The sequence below is a fragment of the Hypanus sabinus genome, chromosome 21 (genome assembly GCF_030144855.1).
Source record: "Hypanus sabinus isolate sHypSab1 chromosome 21, sHypSab1.hap1, whole genome shotgun sequence".
Taxonomy (NCBI): Eukaryota; Metazoa; Chordata; class Chondrichthyes; order Myliobatiformes; family Dasyatidae; genus Hypanus; species Hypanus sabinus.
Genome location: NC_082726.1, coordinates 35,058,848 through 35,080,579, shown reverse-complemented (window position 1 = coordinate 35,080,579; position 21,732 = coordinate 35,058,848). Strand labels below are relative to the sequence as shown.

The 21,732-nt window shown below is 43.4% G+C and overlaps 1 protein-coding gene across 1 annotated transcript in view; it reads right to left on the bottom strand.

The window, feature by feature from the left end:
• Window positions 1–843: 843 nt before the first annotated feature.
• The window catches only part of opn4a (opsin 4a (melanopsin)), a 63,298-nt gene continuing 42,409 nt past the window's right edge, over window positions 844–21,732 (bottom strand). Inside the window, exons 7-12 of the mRNA XM_059946095.1 lie at window positions 19,977–20,138; window positions 19,563–19,670; window positions 18,157–18,334; window positions 6,050–6,202; window positions 3,385–3,456; window positions 844–1,008 (exon numbers count right to left, since the gene is read on the bottom strand). Coding sequence (XP_059802078.1) covers window positions 844–1,008; window positions 3,385–3,456; window positions 6,050–6,202; window positions 18,157–18,334; window positions 19,563–19,670; window positions 19,977–20,138 — 838 coding nt within the window. The remainder of the gene's footprint in view (window positions 1,009–3,384; window positions 3,457–6,049; window positions 6,203–18,156; window positions 18,335–19,562; window positions 19,671–19,976; window positions 20,139–21,732) is intronic.

Here is a 21,732-nt window from a genome sequence, read left to right as displayed (position 1 = left end):
GTCAATGCAAAGGAAACAGAGATTCAAGTCATAGAAGAATTAAAAATGTGTTGAGATTTTTTTCACCTGACATTACAGGGTGTGGAACTCACTAATTCAAAGGAGACTAGTAGTGAAAGCAGATACAAAAGTGTCATTCAAGAGACACATGGAGATACCGAGAATGGAGAGATATGGATAATGTGTGTGTAGAAGGGATTAGTTTAATTTGGAATTTGCTTCATCAGTTCAGACCAACATCATCAGCTGAAGGGCCTTTCCCTGTGCTGTTCTATCTCCTATGTACTGCACACTAATAATCCCTTGTTTACTTGGTGAATGATGTTTATACAGGCAGCAAGTAGCACATCAGTGAGGTTGGTGAGACTGCTCAATCCTTGTCCCATTAAAACAAATCACCTGCTTTTCTTCCTTCCTGATCCATGCCCTATTAAAATCTCCACCTGTTTCTTTCTATAGAATCTCAGAACCATTACTCTCATCCCTCTAAATCTGGTCTCTTTGCTCCAATTTACAAAGGCCAAATCTAGTCTCATCCAATCCCAATCACATGATGTAAGCCCCATTTTTCCAAGGATGTTTGGACCTTGTACCTTCATTTGTGTTCTCCAGTAGATAACGAACCTTCTTGTTCACGTCTCCATAGCAACACGAGCACCTCATTCTTGGTTCATTAATTTTGGAGCTGGTGTCATGAAGGTCTAGAACTACAGGGAAAACACCCCTCCCACAAACCCTGCTACCCTCCCCCCAAATCCTAAGAGTTGTCATGATTACTTTGTCTTCATATTGATCCAGTTAACTTGAATGGGGCAGCTGCAGCACTGTGGCATCACAAGGGAGTCAGGGTTGCTGATTTGCCTGCAAGCTTGCTTCCGAAATGGGGCTGAGGCAGTCTTTGGAATGCTGGTTGCTGCTCTGAGTAATTACAATACTGGGGATCCAGGTTGCTTTTGTCATTGGCACACCTACTTTCTTCTGACCAGCACCATCCAGATTTCCGACCACCTGAATAGATAATAAGCCATTAGAGAGAACATGGTCAAGTGTTCGATTCCTGTGTATCTCGGTTAAACATCAATGCAAACGCTTGATGCATGTCCTACTCCGAGGAGCTTCTTTAGCATCTTTATTTAGCATCTTTTCCTAATCTTATCAATCGTTGCCAAGAAACACCATGTCAGAGCAGCACCATTATATGTTTGAAGCATTTAAAATCATTCAGTCCAGTTTAAGATATTTCTAACTCACGTGCATAAAAACACTCAAATACATACTGTATGTTCTATACAAGTGCATAATATAAAGAATGTAAGTAGCCTGAAACATAGTTCATCATAGAGTTATATATCATGGAGAGAGCCCTACTAAGTTCCCATTTGCACAATCCTACTTAAGAAATTAATCCTATTTTATTCTCCCCAAGTTCTTATCAACACTCACCGATTTCCACCACTCACCAACACAATTCTCAAAGGGTAATTAACCTACCCATCCACTTCCAAAGTTGTGGCTGTAATTAACCTGAATGTGCTAATTAGGTGTAGTTCAGAATTCCCAGTGTGACTGCTATGGAGATGGTGGATTTTGACTCTGAGCTCATGGACTCCATGAAAAATCCAACACTGCAGCCCACTTGGAATGGTAACAGAAGGGGTCTCATTCTCAAAGCAACTAACCAAAGCTCTAGTACTGCCTTAAGTCTCCAATATGCCAGTACACCTTAATTACAACAATCAATAAATAATTACAATGTGTACGAACAGATTAGAACAGCAGTGAGCAACTTGATTCAGGTCTCTCTTGGTGCTGACATTTATCGTCATAGTATATTTCACCTGATAGCTGCCTCCGTATGTGTACTTGTGCATGTGAGTTTGTATCTGTGTATATTTCTATTTGCAGCAACACACACAAAATGCTGGAGAAATCAGTAGGTCAAGCAGCATCGATAGAAAGGAATAACTGTCGAGGTTTTGGGCCGAGACTCTTCATCAGGACTGGAAAGGAAGGGTTACGGTGCCAGAATAAAAAGGTGGGAGAAGGGGAAGGAGGACTAGCTGGAGGGTGATAGGTGAAGTCAGGTGGGTAGGAAAGGGAAAAGGCTGGAGAGGAAGGAATGTGATGCGAAAGTAGAGTAGACCATTGGAGAAAAGGAAGGAAGAGGGAACTCAGGGGGAGGTGATAGGCAGATGAGAAGAGGTAAGAGGCTGGGGTGGGGAATAGAAGAACAACATGTCAGAGTAGGAATGGAAATCATAATTAAAATGTTTGGCCACCAGGAAATTCCACTTTTGGTGGATGAAGCAGAGGTGCTGACGAAGTGGTCCCCTGGTTTACAATGTAGAGGAGGCCACATGGGACCACTGGGCACAATAGATGACACCAGCAGATTTGTAAGTGAAGTGTTGCCTCACCTGGAAGGGGGTGAGGGAGGAGGTGAACGGGCAGGTGTAGCACTTGGGCTGTTTGAAGGGATAAGTGCTGGGAGTGAGATTAGTGGGGAGAGATGAATGGACGAGGGAATCACAGAGGGATTGATCTCTGCGGAAAGTGGATCGAGGAGGGAGGTAAAGATAGGTTTAGTGGTAGATTTTTGGAGATGGCATAAGTTGCAGAGAATGTGTTGGATGCAGAGGCTCATAGGGTGGTAGGTAAGGACATGAGGAAATCTATCTCTGTTAGGGTGACAGGAAGATGGGGTGAGCACGGATGTTCGTGAAATAGAGGAGATGCAGCTGAGAGCAGCTTCAATGGTGGAGGAAGGCAACCCCATTCCTTGAAGAAGAGGACATCTCTAATGTCCTGGAAAGGAAAGCCACGTCCTGGGTGCAGAGGTGGTGGAGATGATGGAACTGAGAAAAGGAAATAACACTTTTTCAGGAGACTGGGTGGGAAGAAGTACAGTCATGACAACCATGGGATTTGGTAGGTTTATGAAAGATATAGGTTGACAGTTTGTTTCCAGAGATGGAGACAGAGACAGAGTGAGAAAGGGGAGGGGGGTGTTAGAAATGGAATAACTATTTAAATGTATCTGTGAATGTGTATGTGTAAGTGTGCTTGTGTATATATACATATGAGTGTTTGTCTGTGGCATGTGTGCGTTCATGTGCATTTGTGCATCTTTTGGCATCTGTAGGAAACAATCTGGGTGACACACACAAGTGTGTCAGCTCATTGTACGAAATAAACAGATGATTGTGATAAAACAAATAAGAAAACAACACAATTTATAAACTTTTACAAATGTTAAAGAAGTTGACCACAAGAGTTCTGGCAGTTTGATTCACCAATAGGCTGCTCCTTTACTGTAATGTCTTAGGGCATGCAAAATCATCTCCGATCTTTCCCTTTAACATCATGGAACTGGTTATGACGTACCTTAGGAGGGAGTTTCCCATCATCTCGGGGGTTCATTTGAACCAGCGTGATGTTATCTACATCGAGCGATGTCTGGAAAGGAAGCAGTTAGACTGTTTACTGAGTCCATGGCGCTCAGGAGTTTGGCTTACTGTCCCTTAGATTACATGTGTCTTCAATGTGCATTGCTCAGTATTCCAAATTAAACCTTAAAGCTTGCTCCTCTCTATAAATGTCAGTGAAACCTACCTGCAGCATGCATTTGATCAGACTTAAAGCTGGCAACATTTGAGGAGTGTGTTGCAGCCTGCTTTCCTTCTCGCCATTGCAAGTCCTTGTGACATGCAGCTAGCAGCCAATACATTATCTCCCCCGCCAGTCCATCAGACACCGAATGCAGAAGGTTGGCACAGTTCGCCTGGCTTTGATTAAGGAGCAAGGCCTAAAAACACTAGTGCGCCCAAACAGCTCAGTCTCAGTGTCTCTTCACTAGCACTTCCCTGGCTCCTTTAGAGCCAGTGGCATTATTGATTTGCAACCATCAAAGTTAAAGCAAGAGTTCCAGTTGCAAGAATCTAAAGATTTATTTAAAGATTCAAATGGAAGGAATGGGGTCTGCAGTGATGGATTAGGGACTAGGGATTGTGGTGGGGTGAGGAACGGGGGTTACTGTCCTCAGTGATTGGAACCAGCGTTGTATTGATGATCAGTGTTGAGTTTGGGCTGGGGAGCGGGGGAGGCAAGATGGTGGGAAGAACAGAACAGTGCTATGGGCCAGAAGGATTCCTTGTACCTACAGGACCCACCTGACAGGTTTCTCAGGTGAATGCTACACAGGGAACCAGTGAGGGTTACTCCTGGGGCACAAGGAATGGCATCATCACATGTATCCCTGACCTTTTAATCATATCAGGAGTGCAAAGAAACCGCATGCCTGCAAGAAGCTGACTAGATTCATGAAAATAGGGGTTCATGTCGAGTAAAATTGAGTTTAAATTACGTAAGGCTAACATTGACAGTCCTTACTTTGTATGCCATGGTGGTGAAGTTCCAGAGCTGGGATTTCAATTTTGGTGCTGTTCTGTAAGGAGCCCCTTTATGTCCTTCCTGGGTCTACTGGTTTCCTCACACAGTCCAAACATGGACTGAGTAGGTTAATCGGTCATTGTAAATTGTCCGGTGATAAAATTGTTGGGAGTTGCTGGGACAGCATAGCTTGTAGGGACAGACAGGCCTACTCTGAATGTGTCGCCGAATAAACACATACATAAATAAATTGTGCCAGATATATGTATTGCAATAAACGATTCCTTGTCTACTAATCAGTGTCGTTTTTTAGAAGGTTAAGGAGACTTGGCTTGTCAGTGAACTTCTCCAGATGTACTATTGATAGTACCCTGACTGGTTTGGTCTGGCAATTCAAAAGCACGGGAACACAATCAACAGCAGAGAGTGATGGACTCTGTCCAACACATCCCTCCCACCATCACCAGTATCTGTGGGGCACTGCCTCAGGGAGGCAACATCCTTTATCGAGGATCCCCATCATCCAGGCTGGCTTACCTTCTCATTGCTACCAGCGGGCAGGATGTACAGAAGCCAAAAGTCCCTCACCACCAGCTTGAGGAAACATTACTTCCCTTCAACCTTTCACCCTGGAACTAAACGGCACAACCCTAATCACTACAACAGTACAGTATGTCCACTTTGATCACTCTGTGCTAAAATGGACTGTATTTTGTTCTGATTGTGTTCTTTCTTGTAAAAATTGTACATAACTTATGGTTAATCTATTTTAATCTATTCAGAGGTACAGTGGAAAACAGCTCTTCCAGCCCATTGAGCTGCACTGCCGAGGAACACACCTATTTAACCCTACACTCATCACAGGACAGTTTATAATTAACCTACTAACTGGTACAGCTTTGGAATGTGGGGGGAAACACATACACTCATGCGAAGGACATACAAACTTCTTACAGACGTTGAACTCTGAACTTCGATACCCCGAGCTGTGATAGAGTTGCACTAACCACCATACAGCTTACGTAATGCTCTCAGCCCGTGATGCTGTGCATGGTTATACTTGTGCACATGATAATAAACTCGACTTTGACTTTGATTCTTTCCAATTATGCATAGGCGCATCAGGTCTGTAGTTCCAGTTGGATCGCCCTCAATCAGTGAATCCTCGCCAGACTGGGAGAGATCGTGCATTACAGCACCAGAGGGAACCCCGTCTGGCTCAAGGACACGTATAGTCCTCCCTTTCTCCACAGGAACTGGCAGCACCCCCATGGAACTTGGGGCCTAATGAGTTCAGTCATTAATCTAAAGAACACAGGACTTTAAGTATTTTGACTTACTCTCTGTTCTCTCTCTTGCAAAGAGTTTAAATTTCTTTCCCTCTACACTGAGCTACAGAGCCTCCAGCCAATGGGAAGAAGTTGGGCTATTTCAGATCTGTGACTGTCTGTACACTTCCCCTGATCATGGCTGGCAACATCACGTTAAATTACCCAGAGACCAAACTATCCTCTTCATTATTCGGTGAGTAAAATCTTAGCTCCTGCTATGTCTCATGATAGGACTGAATTCAAGCCATTACTAAATTGAGCTGCTGTTGATCCTTACTGAATGAGTTCACATAATCCCCAGCTGTTGCCACTTGAATTGAGCTCATTACCTTCTCAAAGATGCCTGAATCATTGCTTTTCAATTTTGATTTGTCTTTGCTGTTACTTTGCCCAGTCGGATCTTTGTTGAATTCACAGGAAACTTCTCTGCTGACAGGTCTTGAGCTTATGGTGGAAATATCAACATCATTATCAGTCCAGCCCTGCAGATATTAGAGAAAGTTAAGATTACTGGTTTTGCAAAAGGTAACTTTCTCTCCGTTACCACTTAAAGCCTAAGGAATATTTTGGAAGTTGCCTGTGTCGAGCCACACTAGACAAGTTGTTTTCAATTGTAATCATATTTACCAAGGGATGTTGTCCCTATAACCTATATCATTTCCCAAACAAAACCATTCAAGCCAGAAATAAAAATCAAGCAACTGCAAATACTAGAAACCAGAAATATAAACAGAAAATGCTAGAAACAATTAGTAGGTCAGGGAGCACCTGGGGAGAGGGAAACAGATATCATTTACAGTTGAAATTTTAGTTCTGACAAAGGCTCTCAAATCTGAAATGTTTCTCTATGCACAGATGCTGCCTGACCTGCTAACTGCTTCCAGTGTCTTCCGTTTTCATCACCCTTGACACAAATGCTTTAATAATCTGGCAATTTTTAATGTGGCAACTTTAACAGAAAATAAATCTCAGGGTACATAATCAAACATTCTGGTGCTGTGGCAGGAACGGAGAGGATAGAAGAGGTAACCAAAGGTTGTGTGTCAAGGAGGGTCTTTAGAGAAGATCAGGAGATCAAAACACAGAATAAAGATGGCTGGAGACCTTCCCTTCAGCTGTGTGCTGGAGACTACAGGGGCATCTAAGGTTTGAGGCAATTGGGTGGTGGTTCAGCAGGAAGCTAATGACATTCAGAGAGATGGGTTGAGGAGTTGTTTCAGAAAGAGTTATTAATGAGCACTTTCTGAGGAGTCTGTTCAGGAAATAAATCAATGTAATTTGTGGAGGGAGTATACAGAGCATGTTCAGAGTGTGAAGAGATGAAAGAAGATCAAGGACAATAAAAAGATGAATGAGGATTTCAGAGCAGAGGGGCTGAGGAAGGGTAGCATGATAATGTATCTTTATAATAGAGACCATATGAGATCTGTGTCAAACAAGAAATGTGACCAGTCTGCTGCAGTAGTTGGAGGGTATGGAATGGAATCAATGAAAGAGTTCAAGGTGAGGGCCAAGATGGAGATCTCAATCTCCCTATTGTTCAGCTGGAAGAGAGCGTGACTTATCAAGGTCAAGATATCAAACAAGTTGGCTAACAGGACAGATGCAGCTGAGTAAGTGAGAGGGAGCTGAAGGGGTAGAAATAGGTAGTAACAGTGGAAATGTGGAAATTAACTCTCTGGCTGTGGATGTTACCCAAAGATAGTCCGAAGATCCACGAGAGGGAGAGGTCAAAATAGATCCCGTGGGAAGATAGGACATCATTGAGCTGCTTGGGAAAGATGTATTTGAAAAGGAGAATGGCATGGTCGGCTGTCGAATCACATTGATAGGTTTGATTGAAATTGCATCAGAGTCATTAGCAATGGAAGCAGAACAGTGGCATTGAACTTTTGCTTCTGCCTTTTGGGCAGGGTTTATTGTCTGGGAATCTGTATGGAATTCAGTTACATGTTCACCTTTAAACTTGCAGAAAGTCATGGGGTAATGAGTACACATGTCAGCCCAAGGACTTTGACTGCTAAGGATAAAAAATATTCCCAAAATATACTGTAGATCAAGTGCTGAGAACTATGTTAGTGAGCCCACTGCTGCTGAGTGCATTCTCAACAGAAGTTCTTTTGTCTTTTTGGGTCAGAAAGACTGTGTAATGACAGGGAATTGATGAAATAGAGGTCTGTTACAAGAGAGCACTTAAATAACTGACATTTAATATTGCAATGACTGGTCAAACGCTTTGAATCAAAAGTTAATCAAAATGGTAATATTGTTGCGAATGTATATAAACCGTACTGAGAGACAACCAGGATTAAAACGAATTCTTCCTGCCAGCCACCACTTGCTTGCACAATTTGGCACCAACTTCACTTGGCTTCATGTTACTTTTACTTGAGAGGATGCTATTTTCAAGTTACTTTCTTCGTCCTTTGGCTGCTTTGATGAACTGAATGCTATGGAACTCACTGACCTGTTCCAAACCCCCTATCTTGTGACTTCCAGATTACTATGGGTGCTGTGTTGAGGCAGTCTCATTGCTGAAGGCCTTAACAGCTTCTGACATTTATGTAAAATTCTGGCTCTTCACCAGTCTTCTAAATGCTTGGGTTACGAGGAGAGATTGGATAGGCTGCAAACGTTTATCCTGGAACGTAGGAGACAAAGGGATGAATTTACAGAGTTTGATAAAATCATGTGAGGCAGAGATAAGGTGATTGGTCACAATCCTTTTACCCAGGGTAGGGGAGTCTAAAACTAGATGGCATGGGTATAAAATGGGAGGCGAAAGATATAAAGGGGAACTGAGGAGCAGATTTCTCACACAGAGTGGTTCGGATATGGAACAAGTTATCAGAGGAAGTGGAAGGAATTGGACACTTTTACAATGCTTCAACAGGTATATGGACAGGTATATGGATATATAGGTATTTAGAGAGTTATGGGCCAAATGCAGGCTAAGGGGACAAACTCAGATGGGCAACTTGGTCAGCATAAACTGATTCCACTATGACAATATGCAAAGCACACAACAACCAGTTACTGCAGAACAGCAACCCACAATGACAATCAGTTTCAGCAATGCTGGTTAAGGGATAAATGGAAGCCAGGACACGGGGAAAACTTCACTTGCTCTTCTTCAATTGGCAACTTGGACATTACATCTTCAGTGGGGCTTTATGTTCATGTCACACCCTTACAGTGCCATACAAGTTTCTGACATGGGATTGGGACCTACAACTCCTGCTGCAGAGAATATGGTAGCACCTCGGAGCCACAACTGATAACCAGCCTTCTTTCCAGGGACTCTGTCTGCACTTCTTGCTGCCTCAGAAAGCAGCCAGCATCATCAAAACGTGCTCCCACCCCAGATGTTCTTTCTCTTCCCCAAACTGAAACAACACTCCAAGTGAGGTCTGACCAATGCCTTATAAATCCTCAGCATTTAAGTCCTTGATTTATATTCTGGTCCTCTCAAAATGAATGCTAACATTGCATTTGCCTTCCTTACAGCTAGCTGACTCAACCTGTAAATTAACCTTTAGGGAACCCAATATGGGGCCTCCCAAGTCCCTCTGCACCTCTGATTTCTGAATGTGCTCCTTGTTTAGAAAGTTGTCTCCACCTTTAATCCTTCTACCAAAGGGCATAACCTACGCTTCTCTACAGTATTTTCCATCAGCCACTTCTTTGGCCATTCTCCTAATCCATCCAGGTCCTTCTACAGACTCCCTACTTTCTCAATACTACTTGCACCTCCATTTTAGAAACATAGAAACATAGAAAACCTACAACACAATACTGGCCATTCATCCCACAATGCTGTGCTGAACATGTACTTACTTTAAAACTACCAAGGGTTACCCATAACCTCTATTTTTCTAAGCTCCATGCACCTATCCAAGAGTCTCTTAAAAGACCCTATTGTATCTGCCTCCGCCACCGTTGCCAGCAGCCCATTCCATCCACTCACCACTCTCTGCTTGAAAAACGTACTACTGGCATCTCCTCTGTACCTACTTCCAAACACATTAAACCTGTGCCCTCTCGCACTAGCCATTTCAGCCCTGGAAGAAAGCCCCTGAATCCACACGATCAATGCCTCTCATCATCTTATACACCTCTATCAGGTCACCTCTCATCCTTTGTTGCTCTAAGTAGAAAAGGCTGAGTTCACTTAACCTATTCTCATAAGGCATGCTCCCCAATCCAGGCAACATCCTTGTAAATCTCCCCTGCACTCTCTCTCTAATATCTACATCCTTCCTGTAGTGAGGTGACCAGAACTGAGCACAGTACTCCAAGTGGGGTCTGACCAGGGTCCTATATAGCTGTAACATTATCTCTCGGTTCTTGAACTCAATCCCACAATTGATGAAGCCAATGCACCGTATGCCTCCTTAACCACAGAATCAATCTGTGCAGCAGCTTTGAGTATCCTCTGGACTCAGACCCCAAGATCCCTCTGATCCTCCACACTGCCAAGAGTCTTACCATTAATGCTACATTCTGCCATCATATTTGACCTACCAAACTGAATCACCTCACACTTATCTAGGTTGAACTCCATCTGTCACTTCTCAGCCCAGTTTTGCATCCTATCAATGTCCCGTTGTAACCTCTGACAGCCCTCCACACTATCCACAACCTCCAACCTTTGTGTCATCAGCAACTTTACTAAACCATCCCTCCACTTCCTCATCCAGGTCATTTATAAAAATCACAAAGAGAAGGGGTCCCTAAACAGATCCGCGAGGTACACCACTGGTGACCAGCCTCCATGCAGAATATGACCTGTCTACAACCACTCTTTTTCTTCTGTGTGCAAGCCAATTCTGGATCCACAAAGCAATGTCCCCTTGGATCCCATGCCTCTTTACTTTCTCAATAAGCCTTGCATGGGGTACCTTATCAAATGCCTTGCTGAAATCCATATACACTACATCTACTGCTCTACCTTCATCAATGTGTTCAGTCACATCCTCAAAAAATTCAACCAGGCTTGTAAGGCAATACCTGCCTTTGACAAAGCCATGCTGATAATTCCTAATCATATTATGCCTCTCCAAATGTTCATGAATTCTGCCTCTCAGGATCTTCTCTGTCAACTTACCAACCACTGAAGTAAGACTCACTAGTCTATAATTTCCTGGGCTATCTCTAGTCCCTTTCTTGATAAGGGAACAACATCTGCAACTCTCCAATCCTCCAGAACCTCTCCCAACCCCACTGATGATGCAAAGATCATTGCCATAGGCTCAGCAATCTCCATCCTTGCCTCTCACAGTAGCCTATGGTATATCTCATCCGGTTCCGGAGACTTATCCAACTTGGTGTTTTCCAAAAACTTCAGCACATCCTCTTCCTTAATGCCCATATGCTCAAGCTTTTTAATCTGCTGTAAGTCATTCCTACAATCGCCAAGATCCTTTTCCGTAGTGAATACTGAAGCAAAGTGTCCATTAAGTACCTCAGCTATCTCCTCTGGCTCTATACACACTTTTCCACTGTCACACTTGATTGGTCCTATTCTCTTACATCTTGTCCTCCTGCTCTTTACATACGTGTAGAATGCCTTAGAGTTTTCCTTAATCCTGCTTGCCAAAGTTTTCTCATGGCCCCTTCTGGCTCTCCTAATTTCATTCTTAAGCTTCTTCCTGATAGCCTTATAATTTTCTAGATCTCTATCATTACCTAGCTTTTTGAACCTTTCGTAAATTTTTCTTTTCTTCTTGACTAGATTTTCTACAGCCTTTGTACACTACGGTTCCTGTACCCTACCATCCTTTCCTTGTCTCATTGGAACGTACTTATGCAGAACGTCACGCAAATATCCCCTGAACATTTACCACATTTTTGCTGTACATTTCCCTGAGAACATCTGCTCCCAGTTTATGCTTCCAAGTTCCTGCCTAATAGCTTCATATTTATCCTTACTCCAATTAAACATTTTCTTGACTTGTCTGCTCCTATCCCTCTCCAATGCTATGGTAAAGGGGATAAAATTGTGCTCACTATCTCCAAAATGCTCTCCCACTGAGAGACCTGACGCCTGGCCAGATTCATTTCCCAATACCAGATCAAGTACAGCCTGTCCTCTTGTTGGCTTTTCTACACATTGTGTCAGGAAACCTTCCTGAACACACCTAACAAACTCCACCCCATCTACACCCCTTGCTCTAGGGAGATGCCAATCAATATTGGGGAAATTAAAATCTTCCATCATGACAACCCTCTTATTATTGCACCTTTCCAGAATCTGTCTCCCTATCTGCTCCTCAATGCCCCTGTTACTATTGGGTGGTCTATAAAAAACCCCCAGTAGAGTTATTGACCCCTTCCCGTTTCTAACTTCTGCCCACAGAGACTCAGTGGACAACCCCTCCATGACTTCCTCCTTTTCTGCAGCCGTGACACTATCTCTGATCAACAGTGCCATGTCCCCACCTCTTTTGCCTCCCTCCCTGTCCTTTCTGAAACATCTAAAGCTTGGTACTCTAAGTAACCATTCCTGCCCCTGGGCCATCCAAGTCTCTGTAATGGCTACAACATCATAGCTCCAAGTTCTGATCCATGCTCTAAGCTCATCTGCTTTGGTAATGATACTCCTTGCATTAAAATAGACACACCTCAAACCATCAGTTGGAGCGCATCCTTCCTCTATCACCTGTCTATCCTTCATCTAACCCTGCCTACAAACTTTCTCTATCTGTGAGCCAATAGCCCCTTCCTCTGGCTCTTCAGTTTGGTTCCCACCTGCCAGCAATTCTAGTTTAAACTCTCCCAATAGCCTTAGCAAACCTCCCCGCCAGGATATTGGTCCCCCTGGGATTCAAGTGCAACCCGTCCTTTTTGTACAGGTCACACCTGCTCCAAAAGAGACCCAATGATTCAGAAATCTGAATCCCTGCTTCCTGCTCCAATCCCTCAGCCACGCACTTATCCTCCACCTCACTCTATTCCTATACTCTTGTCGTGTGGCACAGGCAGTAATCCCAAGATTACTACCTTTGTGGTCCTGCTTCTCAGTTTCCTTCCCACTGTAGGCTGTTTTCAGGACCCCCTCCCTTTTCCTACCTATGTCGTTGGTACCAATACATACCACGACATCTGGCTGTACACCTTCCCACTTCAGGATATCGTGGACACGATTGGAAACATCCCAGGACCTGGCACCTGGGAGGCAAACTACCATCTGTGCTTCTTTCCTGTGTCCGCAGAATCATCTGTCTGACCCCCTAACTCTAGAGTCCCCTATCACTTCTGCCTTCCTCTTCCCTTCCCTACCCTTCTGAGCCACAGGGCCAGACTCTGTGCCAGAGACGCGGCCGCTGTTGCTTCCCCCAGGTAGGTCACTTCCCAACCCCCCTCCCCCCAACAGTACTCAAACAGGAGTACTTATTGTTAAGGGGGACAGCCACAGGGGTACTCTCTAGTATCTGACTCTTGCCCTGCCCCCTCCTGTCTGTTACCCACTTATCTGTCTCTCGAGGCCCTGGTATGACTACTTGCCTATAGCTCCTATCTATCACCTCCTCACTTTCCCTGACCAGACAAAGGTCATTGAGCTGCATCTCCAGTTCCCTACCCTGGTCTCTAAAGAGCTGCAGCTCGATGCACCTGGCGCAGATGTGGCTGGGAGTCTCCCGAACATCCCATATCCAACACCCAGTACAGAACTCCGGCCTCACTGACATACTTCCTATTCCTATTCTTCACAAGTAACTTAACTCACCTTGACATGTCATTGCTGAAGCCCTGTTGAGCCAAAGCCCTCCTACTCTGACTCCCTCTACTCGGTGTCCACTCTATAAAGCAGTCTTTTTAAATTCTTCCCACCGGTCTAACTTGCTGATGTCCATGTGCTTGTGCAGTCGTGTCTTGATCAAACCGCTTTTGAAAGAATTATCTCCTTGTAAATTCTTCCCGCCGGTCTAACTCAATGACGTCCATGTGCCTCTGCTGTTGTGCCTCGATTTTATCTTTGTGTGATCCACAAACTTGGCCATAAAACCATCAATTCCATCTTACAAATTATTGACATGCAACTTGAAAAGAAGTGGTCCTAACATTGATCCCTGTAGCACATCACTAGTCACCAGCAGCCAATCAGAAAAAGTCTTCTTCATTCCACTCTTTACATCTTGACAGTCAGCCAATCTTCTGCACATGCTAGTATTTTTCCTGTAATACATTCGGCTCTTATCTTGTTTAGCAGTTTCATGTGCAGCACCTTTCAACAGCCTTCAGAAAATCCATGTAACCAACGTCCACTAACTCTCATTTGTCTATTCAGATAGTGACAAGATGGCATACAGGAGGGAGATAAATCAGCTGGTTGAGTGGTGTCACAGCAATAACCTTGCACTCAATGTCAAATAATTCCAACAGATTCGTTGGGCAAGATTTCCATTTAAAGAAACCACGCTGACCTTGGACTAGTTTATTATGTGCTTCCAAGTATCCTCAAACCTCACCCTTAATAATGGACTCCAACATCTTACCAATCACTGAAGTCAAGCGAACTGGCCTTTAATTTCCCGTCCATACCCTCCCTCCTGTCTTAAAGGGTGGAGCGACATTTGCACTTTTCCAGCCCTCTCAAATCATTCCAGAATCTAGAGATTGTTGAAAGATCATTATCAATGCATCCACAATCTACTCAGCTACCATTTTCAGAGTCATGTGGTCAAGTCCACATGACCAGTCCAGCTGACTTATCCGCTTGCAGACCCAAGCACCATCAGAATCAGAATCAGGTTTAATATCACAGGCATATATCATGAAATTTATGCGGCAACATACATACATATTATGCAATACATAATAAGTACTGTCAATTACAGTAAGAAGTGTATTAAAAGGTTAAATTAAGTAAGTAGCGCGAAAAGGGAAAGACAGAAGTAGTGAGATAGGGTTCATGGGTTCAATTCCATTCAGAAATCTGCTGGCAGAGGGGAAGAAGCTATTCCTGAATCGTTGAGTGTGTGCTTTCAGGCTCCTGTACCTCCTCCCTGATGGGAGCAATGAGAAGAGGGCATGTCCTGTGTGATTGGGGTCGTTAATGATAGATGCCGCCTTTTTGAGGCATTGCTCCTTGAAGGTGTCCTGGATGCTAAGGAGGCTGGTGCCCGTGAAGGAGTGCGTTATCAATTCTTGACGTTGAGTGCAAGGTTGTTGCTGTGAACCTACAATCAGCAGACCTGTCTCGCTCCTGTTTTCCTTCCTGCCACCATCTGAAATTCTGCCAACAATAGCTGTGTCGTCAGCAAATTTAGAAATGGTATTTGAGTGTGCCTAGCCACACAGTCATGGTTGTGGGGAGAGAGTAGAACAGTGGGCTAAGCACGTATCCTCGATGTGCACTGGTGTTGATTACCAGCGAGGTGGAGGTGTTATTTCCGATCCGCACTGACTGTGGACTTCTGGTGAGGAGGCTGGGAATCCAGTTGTAGAGGGTGGTCTGCAGGTCCAGACTTTGGAGCTTGATGATTACGACTGAGGGTATGATTGTGTTGAACACTGAGCTGTAATCAATAACCAGTAGCCTGGCTTAAGTATTAGTATTGTCCAGGTGATCCAAGGCCACATGAAGAGCCAATGAGGTTGCATCAGCTGTAGACCTATTGTGGCGATCGACAAATTGCAGTGGGTCCAGGTCCTTGTTTAGGTAGGAGTTGACTCCAGCCATAACTAACCTCTCAAAGCACTTCATCACCATAGATGTGAGTACTACTAGACGATAGTTGATAAGGCAGCTCACCCTGCTCTTCTGGTATGATTATTGCCCTTTTCAAACAGGTGGGAACTTCCTACTGTAGGTTGAAGATGTCATTGAACCCACCTGCTGGTTGGTTGATCAAGGTTTTCAGAGCCCTACAACCATCGGGGTTTGTTGCCTTGTGAGAGTTTACCCTCTTGAAAGACATTCTGATGTTGGACTCCAAGACAGAGGTCACAGGGTCACCGGATGCTGCAGGTATCCTCACAGCTGTAGGTTTCTTCTTCTTTTTAAGACATGAATAAAAGGTGTTGAGCTCCTCTAAGAGTGAAGCATCAATGCTCTTCATGATGTTAGGCTTCGCTCTGTAGGACATAATGGCTTGCAAACCCTGCCAGAGTTGACAAGCATCCGATTTTGCCTCCAACCTCATTCAGAATCATTCCTTTGCTCTTGAGGTATCCCTCCATAAGTCATACCTCCTTCTTATATAGTCCTGAATTCCCAGACTTGAATGTCACAGATCTAGCTCTCAGTGGACTACAAATCCCCTGGTGCATCCATGTCTTTCGATCCTGGTATGTATGGAGCGTTATCATGGCACACACTCATCCACAGGTTTTAATGAAGTCAGTGACAACTGTAACGTACTCTTTCAGACTTAAAGATGAATCCCTGAGTACTGTCCAGTCTACTGACTCAAAACAGTCCTGTCAGCGCTCCTCTGCCTCCCTTGTACATACCTTCTGAGGTCCTCAGTTTCTGACATATTCAGGGGACAGAAGTAGAGACAGGTGATCAAACTTCCCAAATTATGGGTGTGGGATGGCATGAGAAGCATTCTTAATGGTGGTATAACAACAGTCCAGTGTGTTGGCTCCTCTGGTTCCACATGTGCTATGGTGGCAATAATTATTTAATGACTTTTTCTAGCTGACCTGGTTAAAACTCCCCATAATGTTGGGGAAGGCCAGAGTTCACTGTTTCATGCCTGTTGATTACATTGGTCAGTTCGTCTAGAGGCGAGAAGTACACCACTACCAAGATGATGGTTGAAAACTCCTATGGCAGATAAGATGGACGATCTTTGATTACTAGATGTTCCAGATCTGGTGAGCACGACTGAGACAGAACCAGCACGTTTCTGCGCCACGAAGAGTTAATTATAAAGCATACTCACTTCCTCTGCCTTTGAAAGTCTCAGCAGTCTTACCTTGGCAGTGAATCATGAAGCCAATGAGCTGTATCACTGCGAGAGAGAGCCAAGACTCCATGAAACAAAAAACACAACAGTCCCTGATGTCCCTCATACAGCAATCTTGCTTTGATGTCTTCGATTTTACTTTCCTTAGAAATGGCTGCCCCTGACACTTGAATTTCTGGCATACTGCTGGCGTCTTCTACAGTGAAGACTGTTGCAAAACGCTTATAAAGTTTGTTCAAAATTTTTTGTCCCCATTACTACCTCTCCAGCATCATTTTCCAGAGGTTTAATATCCACTCATGCCTCTCTTTTACGCTTTATACATCTTTGATATTATTGGCTAGCTTACCTCCATTTTTCATCTTTTCGCTCCTTTTTTTAGTTTCCTTCTGATAGTTTTTAAAAGCTTCCCAATCTTCTAGCTTCCCATTAATTTTGGCTATATTGTATGCCCTCACATTTGGTTTTACACTGTCTTTCACCTTCCTTGTCAGCCTCGGTTGTGACATCCTCCCTTTACAATACTCCTTTTTGGGATCTATCTCACCTGCGCCTTTCAAATTGCTCCCAGAAATTCCAGCCGTTGCTGCTGTGTCATATTCCCTGCTGATGTCCCCTTCCAGTAAACACAGGCCAGCTCCTCTGTCGTTCCCTTGTAGTTCCCTTTACTGCATTGTAATACTGATACATATGATCAGACCTGTATTCATCATCCTTCTCAATTTTGTCCCATGTTACAGTAAGTTAAATTCATATCCCTTTCTAAACATTTTTTCTTTTTGTTTCTTCTGGGGACTTCTGTAATCTCTCATGAACTCTCCTTCTCTTTAACTTTATCCTCACTTTAACTGTTAAACTGTTGAACCTATTACATAGTTTAAACACTCACTTCTACAATTTTTCCCTATCATCTGCCTATCCTTTCTCACAGACTCACTGCGCACTCTGTCTACTTGTACTCTGGCATCCCCATCCTCTGTCCTATCACTCCACTTCTCATTCCTCCGCCAAATTTGTTTAAATCCTCCCCAACAGCTCCACCGAGCCTGCCTGCAATAAACCAGTATCAATACTAGCCAGCCTAATACTACCAGTTAACTGGTTGAAGGAAACCATATACTGGAGAGCAGTGAATTTCTGGAATTCATTACCACAGACAACTATGGAGTGTAAGCCATTGGGTATATTTAAAGAAGAGGTTGATAGGTTCTTGATTAGTGAGGACTTCATAGGTTATGGGGAAAAGGGAATTGGAAGGGATAATAAAGCAGCCAAAACAGAAAGGCAGGGCAGACTCGATGGGCCAAATGGCCTAATTTTGCTCCTATGTCTTATATTCTTATAATACTGGGGATCAAGAAGTGTAATTTCCTTACTCTTCTTGAGGTAGGGTATGAAAGGAATGAGGATGGTGAAATGTTGAGATAGTTGTCAGCTCTGATCCAAGTGAATCTCAGAAATGATAAAAATTCTAACTATTTCTTCTTGTTGCCCAGAGTTATAAAGCCCCTCCTTACCGACTCGCTGTCTGAAGTGGAGAGGCGACTCTTTGTCCGAACATTGCCGTTCGAGTTTGACGTTTGACTGGTCATGGTGGACCGCCTGGTGGAAGAGTAGCTGCTAGCTAATTTGTAATCTTTATGCGAGATTCTCAGTATCCATCCGAAGACAGGAATGTATTTAGCAATTGCCATTCTGAAAGTGAAGAGTGATAGTTTATTTTTTATTATTTAGAGATGCAGTAGGGTGACAAGCCCTTCTGGCCCAGTGAACATTGACCATTAGCCTATAAACCTGTACTTCTTTGGAATGGAGCACTCAAAGTAAATCCATGAGAAGAACATTTAAGCTCAATACAGACAGCAGCAGAACTGAACCCGGGTCTCTGGTGCTGTAATAACATCATTGCGTTAATCACCACACTACTCCTCCACCCAACTAATCTCGTTGGGAGTAAACATCACCAACTATATTCATTGGAATGGCCACTTCTGAGCCTTTCTTGCTGGCCAGAACCTTGCCAGACCATTTTTGGTACATTTGATTAGAACTTTTTTTCTGGGATGAGGGTCTAGATCATAGGTGTCAAACTCAAGGCCTGCAGGCCATATCTGGCCCGGCATACAATTATATCCAGCCCGCGAGATCATTTTAGATAGATCTATTATTTTAATTATAAATGGCCCGGCGATATGAAGCCTATGATTGTAAGTTAATACCAATCATAAAAATAATGCTTGCTCAGCAGTCTTCTTCATAAGAAACAGAATTTGTGAAGTGAAACACTTTGTAGTTATAGCAGAGACTGAGACACATGAGAACAGGCTGAAAAAACGGAGGCAATGAAAGCTGCGTTCGCACGCGCTCGACTGATCCGGCCCGCATGAAGCTGCATTTTGCCCAATCCGGCCCATGACCTAAAATGAGTTTGACACCCCTGGTCTAGATAGACAGAACAATGTTGACCCCTTTGTCGCTGGAAGGTGGGAGTTAGACTGTTTCCTTGGACCATCGCGGCCCATGTGCTTTGTGAGAGTGTTGCTGCAACTGAGTGGTTTCCAAACCCACTTCCTAGGGCAGTTTAGAGTCAACAGCTGAAGTCACTTATACACCAAGCCACTGAGGTCCAAGGGAACTGCTTAGGATGTTACCAATCCACCCAGCATTTTCTCCAAGTTTCCTTCAACTACATTTGCTAACCAAGTTTTCCTTTGTACCTGTTCATATATGTATTTGTGCATATGACAATAAGCTTGACTTTGTCTTTGATTTCAGCCTACGCTGGCTGCACCTGAACATAGAGTTTCTTGATTATTAGCTCAACCATTCTTTCTTCAATAACATGACCGCTACATATTACGTCATTGAACTCTGACTTTATCGTTCTCATCGCATTACCATGGATAATAAAAAAAAATCCTACCTGTACTTGGGATGGGTAATAGCATAGATGATTGGGTTGTGAATGGCAGAGGCTTTGGCAATCACAGCAGGGACGGAGTTCATGTAGGGTGTGAGGATGCTGGCATACCTGTAATCACACAGGGGAAGTAAATCAGCAGTGCGCACCGAAGTGGAGAGTGCTGAAGGACTGACGTTGCATACCAGCACTTCTCATTAGAAGAGCAAGAGCACCAGTGGCCACTTGGTCCTTCAAACCTGCCCCACCATTCAATGAGATCATGGCTGATCTACCCCAGACCCAAATTTACAGGAACTTTTAAACATTAGTACAGAGCAGAAATCTGTTTCAGAGTGATACCAAAACTGTATTACAAATGCAATTCCAGGACACCAACAATTAGCAAAAAAGAATTGTTTCTGTACGTGTACATACCCAGCAAAAGCAGTGAGGGCCACAATCGAATATGGAGACCAGGAGATGATATAAAGCAGGATGACTATCAATGCAATTTTGGCCATTTTCCACTCATTCTTTATCCTATTATATTGTCTCCGGGATTCCCTGTGTGAGTTTCCTCCAATTTTCTCCACATCTCTGTTGGAATCAGGAATTTGTTCTGTTTGAGTCAAATTCTACCAAGATCCAAAAGGTGAATATTTTATTCCAGAAAGTGTGGGCACAATTAATGTACCCTCATTGCAGGTATATTTCCATGGATTTAGAAAGTCTACGTTTATACCGAGTTAGTCTAGAATAAATTCTGCAGCAAAATACATGTAGAATAATCTTTCTCATCACCAAATGCTTAAAGCAGGGAATTACTAAATCCAACACTTGAGCTGTTACCTTTCATAGAACATTGAACAGTACAGAACAGGAACGGAGCCTTTAGTTCACAATAGCTATGCCGACCATGATGTAAATTTAAACAAATCCCATCCACCTGCGCATGATTTTCCCCTCCATTCCCTGCCTCTTCATTATGCCTGTCTATTGCTGCCCCTTAAACATGGCTGCCATATCTGCTTCCATCACCTCCCCAGCAGCAATTTCCAAGAACTTAGCACTTTGTTTAAAGAAAGGCCTTGTAAATTTCTGTTAAACTCTCCCCATCTCACGTTAATATTTGACATTTAGTTTTTGACATTTTCAAATGAAGGGAAGTAATTTCGAGATAAGGGACTGGTTATTTCAAACCAAAAAGCCCTTCTGGCAGGGCAGCAAAACTCTATCTGAGAGAAGTTTGAAGAACAGATCATTATATAAACACGAGTAAGTCTGCAGATGCTGGAAATCCAAAATAACATATGCAAAATGCCAGAGGAACTCAGCAGGTCATACAGCATCTAAATATCTATGGAAATGAATAAACAGTTGACATTTTGATCAGAAGAAGGTTCTCAGCCAAAACTTTGACTGTTTATTCATTTCCATAGATGCTTAGATTCTGTATGACCTGCTGAGTTCCTCTAGCATTTTGTGTGTGTTGCTTTGGACCATAATATATTTAAAATGGAGGTAGATACCTTTTCGATAAATAGTAAGGTTGAGGGCTCTGGGGATTTGAGTCGAGGGTTAGGATGGCTCAGGGGTGACAGGTATATGAGCATCAAACTGTAAGCAAAGGAGTCAATGTGGCCAGTGGAACTCAGGAAAAAGGATCAGCTCAGGCTGATTATCTAAGAAATGTGATTTGTTAGGTTGGGAATCTGTAACTGACTAGCTGAAGTGATTTATTATTACAGTGAGAACACTGGAGAAGGTGTAACACGCAACCTGAATAATGTCATTTGGTTCTGGTTTCTGAAGTATCTTTCTTGTTGAAACTTACAAAGCTGAATTTATATAAGCAATGGAAGTGTTGGAAAGACTCATTTCCTACAAAGCAAGGCTTTGTGCTTTGTGACATAAGAAGAAGAAGAATTGTTAAAATGGGTAAACTGATTTCTGAGGAGATAATGGAATACTTCCCCAGAGAAATGAACGTAGAGCAGAGATGAGCACTGGGTGTTACTGAGATGGGCCATTCTCACCACGAGTCTTTTAATGCCTGGAAGATCAGAGTGGAAAGCTGGAATTTGATTCTCTTACGCCGCTCCAATGAAACCCAAGGGACAACACCATTCCATCCATTCCCATGACAGATTTCATTCACTTGCTCCAGTGTAACCTTCTTCCAAACACTCAG